Source organism: Limulus polyphemus, unplaced genomic scaffold, assembly GCF_000517525.1.
Source record: "Limulus polyphemus unplaced genomic scaffold, Limulus_polyphemus-2.1.2 Scaffold2236, whole genome shotgun sequence".
In the NCBI taxonomy this organism is placed as follows: domain Eukaryota; kingdom Metazoa; phylum Arthropoda; class Merostomata; order Xiphosura; family Limulidae; genus Limulus; species Limulus polyphemus.
In genome coordinates this window covers 119,911-127,059 of record NW_013667846.1, presented here as the reverse complement: position 1 = coordinate 127,059, position 7,149 = coordinate 119,911, and the positions used below count along the sequence as shown (strand labels likewise).

Sequence of the window (7,149 nt, the reverse complement as noted above, 5' to 3'; positions counted from 1 at the left end):
AATTAAAATTTTTAGTTATGTAAATTAATAGAGGTTGAGTAGTTATTTAACTTTAACATTCATTTATTTATTTGTTGTGTGTGGGAAATTTATTAGTGAGACTCGTTGGTCTTTAGTTATTTAGAAAAAAATTATCTTAAAAATAAACATGTTTAAAATTTATGACCCACTTTGTGAATGTAAAACGTTCCACAAGTTTTATATTTTTTGATTTACTAGAAAATGTCTTTTGAGGCTTGTAAATTTGGTAAGCAGGAATTATCTATTTCTGGGCATACAAGTAAAATGAAGATTCCAATAATGACCAATAAAACTGGCCAATTAGGTACTTGCTAATTGATTAATTGATGACTCCATTAATAAATTAGTAGTGTTCCTTAAAACCTGGTATGCACAAACAAAAAGAAAATTGTCTCCTCTGTAATCATCAGTTCAAAAAGAAAAGCAAACAAACATTAGAAACATTGGCAGTCGGTGCTACCAGATTGCTTTCCCACTAGTTTGAGGGAGAGTTAGCAGAAGACAGTGAATTGCAACTGCACCCCCACCAAAAAAATCAAGTTGAACAAACTTGAAGTTAAGAAAAATAAAATTATAAGGCTATCCTTCTGTGGGTCAGCAGTAAATCACGATTCCCATGGTTCTGGAAATCCTTGAGAGATTTTGAAATTTAGACAATCTGCTGACTAAAAAATGTTAATGAAGTTTAAAGATAAGTAAACAGTGTGAAAACATCAATTATCAATCGAATGGATAGTTTTGCCATGTGCACTTTATTGTGTGACATGCTGTGCCGTTCTGAGAGCATGATCACAATATTTTAATAATCTGTTGATATCGTGATTTGACTGAGTAAGTAGCTGTTGTTTATTTTTAAACACTTTGATAAACATTTCATGTTTGGCTAAAAGGTAAAAATGCTAATTTTTATATTGGAAGGTTACAATTTTGTGTAATATACTGTATTGAACTTTTAGGCATAAGCTAAACCTTGCATTATTCTTACAAATCAGACACCAAACGACTATCATTAGAATCTAGTATGTCTAATGTTAATACTTAGGCCTAATGTGTTAACTAGTTCAAAATCTAATCTTTAGATCTGGTTCTGCATTATAACTTAGTAAAATTGTTGAATCAATACAATGCACATAGGTGCATTTAATCAAGTCTGCACAGATACATACAGGCCTAACATTTTGTGCTAAAGGCCTAACATTAGGCCAAGACCTAATTGTTTGTATGTGTGGTATGAGAAGCAGATCAATTTATACATGTAACGGTTAAATATTATAGATCTAGGTACAGATCTAATGTTAAATCTAGTTTTCCAAAGATTAAGTAGAAAATGTATCTGTATTCTGCTGAGTTTTATTTGCAGAACTCAATATAGATCTAATAAGAAATTGTATGTTTATAATAAAAATATGGGTTCTTAATGAATAAATAACAATGCTTATTAAAATAGATTTCCATTGAAATTTTATGATAAATATGTAACTTGGTATTTTTAAGATGGGCTGTTTCTGTTCAAGTGGTTTGAAGAAGTTCAACTTACAGCATACAGTCATTTGTTTCTTCTTCTGATGTTTTGTAGACTTTGAGAACTATTCACTGTCATTGTTCATTTCATTAAAATGAAAGGCTCACAGAACTTTTCAAGAGTATGTTCCTGTCAGTGAAATTGGCCACAAGTTTTTCTGTGGGGAAGATGAAACATTATACTTAGCCATACATGTATTAGCTCCATATTTCATGTCCATACTGAAGCAGAAAAACCAGAAATCTGATGGGTATATGTTTTGTTTAATGAGAGCTTGAACAAGTCTCTCCAAGTGAAACACCCTCGCTTGCTTGCTTTTGAGATGAGAAAATAGTCCACTCAAGATACATCAAATCACAGTTCTTACGACATGCTACTGGCACTAATATACTTGACAAACTATTCCCTGTTTTCACAGACTTCAGTTCTAAGTATTTGTTGTAGATATCCATGGACAGTCTCATTGTTAATATGAAATCACATGACATGTTATCAACTGAAGCTAATAAACTCAATCCAGAAACTTGTTGCAAGTTGGATCTTATGGTTCACACACAATTCACAATGCTTTTTAATATAGGTGTAAAGCAGCTGACTGGAAATTTGAAGAAACTGTGGCATATTTCTATTATTATTTCAAAGATTCTCCAGTAAGAGCTGATGACTTCAAAAGTGAGACTGGATACTTGGATCTTTCATCAAAGTTTTGTAAGCCCCAGTGATTGGAGAACATCAGTGTTGTGGAAAAGTACTTGTCCATGCTACCTCATTTTATAAACGTGGGTGCACAAGATCCCCCACCCCACCAAAAAAATAAAATAAAGTCATATGACATTATTTGTAAAGTTGTTAATTCCCATCTCTTCAGCCCCAAAACAAAGTTTTTCTCTCAGTTGCTAGAGAAATTTTATCTTTTCTCAAAGAATTTCAGAATGGTAAAACAATGTTGCCTTTTATGGCTACTGATCTCTCTGATCATGTCAAGGGATAGTTGTAAAAATTTGTCACTTCAGAACGACTGGAAAAAAATAACTGTACCACAACACATTATAACCAGGAGTTTACAAACAAAAAAATTGTAAAGGAACCTTCCAAAACTGATACTGGTTTTGTTACAAAGAAAGTTCTTAACGATTTAAAAAATACTTTTTAGGCTTTAGTCTTGAATATAGGCAAAATTATTCAGAAGTCTCCCTTAACTTATAGCTTGGTAAGGAACTTGAGCTGCTTAAATCTAGAAGTAATGTTAAATGCATCATTTATTCCTGTAATGTTTTCATCTTGTATAGAAAGTCAGGTAAATGCAGGCAGAGTGGAAGAAAAGAACTGTGACACTATACTCGGGCAGTATGGAGAGCTTCTCACAATTTCCCTACAGTTGCCTGATTCAAGTGTTCATGTGTTTCAGAGAGAGCAGAACAAACTGGATACTCTATATTTTCATCTCCTGTCAGACAAAAACAATTCCAGGTGCTTTGGAGAGTTTACCAACTTTCCTTTCCTTATCTCAGGCCAGTGTTAAGATTTTCTGTAAATGCAGAAGCTGTCACAGAAAACCAAAATAGCATGGCCCTTAATGCTAAGAAAATCATAATTGACCACAGTAGACATCCTGGAGGTGTCATGAATGCAAACATAACTGTGGACATGCAGGACAAAGGTTTAAGACGTACTTATAAGAGGAGAAGTCTAGAAAATAGAAGCTACAGAAAGATGACAAAAGAAAGATTGAAGAAACAGAATTGGGATGGGAAAATCTCAAACATAAGATCAGACTTGAGTCTAACATTAAGCATCTCCGTTCATCGGCTAATGAAAATGTTGAGAAAAGGAAAGAAACTTCAATGTTCTTCACAGTGACCAACTTCCTGAGGGAAGCTGTAAGAGAGAAGGAAAAATTCTTGAAGTTTCTCATAGTGAAAATTCAACAGAAACTGTCAAAGAAGAATTGCTGAAACATTTTAACTTTGACTCTTATTTTCAAATAATTCAGTTGCATTTGAACACTGCTAGATTAGTACTCAAAATATTACTGGCTTTTTACCATATAAAACATAATTTAACAATATTTACATTTGAAAACATACATCCAGGTGCAGTTTCATGTGTAACCCACATGAAATGTTCCTTCAATTTCTAAAATGATCATTGAATATTTATTTCTTTATTGGTACACGTACCCTGTTAAGTGAATATACACAATTTGTGTTTTGTGTGAAGAAAATATGATGTCACATGGCAACAAAATACAAAACAACTTAAAATATTGTATGTTTAAATATTTTTTGGTTAGGTTCATTTTGCTTGTAACTGTCTGATAAAAACATTCTGTCGACTGTGTAACATGAAAACTTACAGGTAGAGCAGAGTCCTAACGATTTGAAAAAGATGCTATCTCACAGTAACTTCTATTACTAATATAGCAGCAGTATTTAACATCGACACCAATGATGCGTCCACCTGGTATCCACACTACTGGTGTTCCGGCCTGTGGCAGGACTACAAGTGTTGGTACAGCATCAGTACCACAGGTAATACAAGAGCATCATATTTAAATGGCTGGATATTCTGTAATAACATTTGAATATATGTTATGCTAATAGCTAAAAAGTTTATTTGTTAATATAGATCTCAGCAGAAGAAACTAAGATTTACATAAAACAATGAAAATATTTTTAAAATATCAAGGTTGGGTGTGTAGAATTTGGATTTCTTCATGAACAGGGTTTTTAAATAATTGGATTTTTTTGTAATATTATTTTTTACTGTAAGGTAGTGCAACAAATGAATGTTAACATTCCAAGCCCTAGTTGTTGATGTGATTATTAGTCAAGTTCTTTTGTTACATTTTAACTCTGCAGTGCAGTTTCATATAAATCATGAAAAATCTGTTTTAATGAAAATTAAATGTAGTTTTAGTAATGATTGATTGGTGAACTGACTGTGTTCTTTACATGTATAAATCATTTTTAATAAAAAAGGTCCTGCCAGAACTTTACTTAGTCTTTTGTACTTTCCTGATTATGGAGCCTTTTGCATAGACAAAACGTAATTAACTATTACTTTAGTAATCAGAATTTAAAATGCTTAATTGATGATAATTACACAGCTTTGTGTTATCAGTTGCAACAGTTGTAAGGTTGTGACAGAAAACAATTACTTCTCAGCATGGTTAGAATCTATAAAAAACTACCTTCATTACAGATTTCTTTTTAGCTACTTAGTTCCTAGGTTGACATCAACAAGTTAATCAGTTTTTTCCTTCACTTGTTGATTGATAGAATTTTATATTCTTATGAATTATTAAAGTCTTTTCTAAAGTTGTTCAACAGCTGGTAGCTGAACTCTTTCTACATCTATATAATATTCAGTTTTTCTTGTGGTTTCTGTGACATTTATTTGAGGTATTCATTGTTAATAAGTATTCATCTTTCACTATTCTTTGTTTCATTGGTAGGGTGTATTTTAATTCCTCACAACTATGTTTCACAGTACCATTAGTAGCAAATGTTCCTAATCAACCAATAAGTTTAATTGCTTGTTTGTTGGGTATGTGTGTGAAATACTGTAAGAGTAGGTAGATTTCTTTGTAAACCAATGTCTTTAGTAAATGACTTTTTTATAGGAAGTAAATTATAAAACAGGTGTAGTAAAATGAAGGATTTGTTTTGGAAAATGTTCAAACTTGCCATAATTCTAGATTCTGAAAATTTATGTAATTTATTTGTAATGGTATGAAATCTATACATGTTAAACAATTTTGAGGTGTGCTTGTAAACTCTTAGTAGTAAGTTGATGAGGTACAATCTGTGTACTAACTAATTCAAAACTGAAGGAACAAATAGTAAATGATGTCTGTTGTTTCTAATAATTTCCTTGTGTATAATTGATCAATCACTAAATTATTACTAGCATTGCAGTTAACATTTCTTGTGTTTTATAAGGAACATTAAACTATATATTTTGGCACAGTAGCAGGGAAATATGACTTAAAAGTTGTCACATGTATTTGCCAGGTGGAATTGTACAGGTAGATGATTCATAAGTTTGTAAAAAATTACTCTACATTACAAATACTAAAAGGTTATAGTTATGTACTAAATAGTTGGTCAACTTCTATAGAGGCTGGATAAAGATTAATTTGATCTCTTTACTTCTGTTAGCATTTGCAGTATAATCCTGGTGGACTGGGGCAAGATAAGATCAGTGTAGCTTCTTCACAGTGTGGACCTGCCTTCAATTCTGGGTAAGAAATAGTTTAAAATACTTTTTTTCATTCTGTGATCAAATGCTGACAGTTATCAATAAATACATTTTCTAATATTTTACTCATCATTTTCAAAACAAAAAGCATTGAATATTTGTGATTTAGTTTAGCCATTTCTGTTTTAAAATAGTTTTGTTTCTACAATAATGTTGCTAACATTTGTCACCTGATACAGAATGATTTATGCCACTGTATTTAAAGATAAGATAATAATGGTGTAATTTAGTAGGGCTGAGTTTTACTCTCTTAGCAATAATGCTTTACTTTGAAAAGAAATGGCCCGATTGACCCACGGTACTTCCAGAAGCAGAGTGACCATGCTCTAGCAAGAACGACGGTGTCCACTACTACATCAAGTGCTTTAACCAGATGTGCCTCTAACCAGGGTGTAGGAATTCAGTTTAAATCAACTGGAAGGAGTCAGTCAGCTCACAATAGACTAGGAACTCTCCAACCTAACCTAAATCAAAATCCTTCCCGTCCAACTACAACCAGTGCCAGTAATACCCAACCATCCAAATCGGGAGTATTACAGCCTAATCAAAATCAAGTTACTTTACGTTCTGAGGTACCAAAGTCTACAAGGATCCAACCACCTTTAATGTCAGCCTACTTTAATGAAATGCCTGCTTCTAATTGATAACAGAATTTTTTACTTTGAAACTGTGTTCTGATAGTTTAGGTGGATTACATGTACAGTACTATGGAATAAGCAAATTATTTATAATCAAAATAGTCACAATTCAGTGATAATATGGATAGCTGATTTTTATAAAACATAAAGCCAAGTATAGCTGAATTTTACTCTATTTTGTAATAATTGAATAAATGTTTTGTTTATATGTTGTAATTTTTGTTTATTTTGTCTGTTTTTATCAACCTTTGGTTGAGAGGTCTCTGAAGAAAGTTGAATTAGTGGTACACTGTAATGAATGAGATTCAAGGAAGTTATATATCCTGCTTTTTTCAGAAAACCATAAAAGCCACCAATCAAACAGTTACAGACTTGAAATATTTTAGTGTTATCATAGATTGGCATCAGTATGGCAGTTTTTAATAGGTATTTATTGTACGAACACAAAATCATAACTGCCTGGCATGTACAAACTTGCTAATAAACATTGCAATATGTCTGTTGTTATAGTGTGTAGCCTTTTACAGCCATCAAAGAATGATTAAAGTTGTACTCATCATAAGACATTAGTATTTCGTCTATTACATTTTCAAACACTACATTCTTCATTTAAGATGGATTCCTTGATTTTTCGTTTCTTTATGTTGGGTTCTTTGTTTAAAATGACTGTGTTTTTAATAGATAAACTATGTTTTTTTTGAGTTG

The 7,149-nt window shown here is 32.0% G+C and overlaps 1 protein-coding gene across 7 annotated transcripts in view; it reads left to right on the top strand.

The window, feature by feature from the left end:
- Positions 1-6,650, top strand: part of LOC106466363 (spindle assembly abnormal protein 6 homolog) — a 61,641-nt gene extending 54,991 nt beyond the window's left edge. For all 7 annotated transcript variants that reach the window (XM_022394356.1, XM_022394355.1, XM_022394352.1 and 4 more), the window contains 3 exons: positions 3,967-4,074; positions 5,707-5,789; positions 6,084-6,650. In XM_022394356.1, the coding sequence (XP_022250064.1) occupies positions 3,967-4,074; positions 5,707-5,789; positions 6,084-6,450 (558 nt within the window). In that variant the 3' untranslated portion in view covers positions 6,451-6,650. The remainder of the gene's footprint in view (positions 1-3,966; positions 4,075-5,706; positions 5,790-6,083) is intronic.
- The last annotated feature ends 499 nt before the right edge of the window (positions 6,651-7,149 follow it).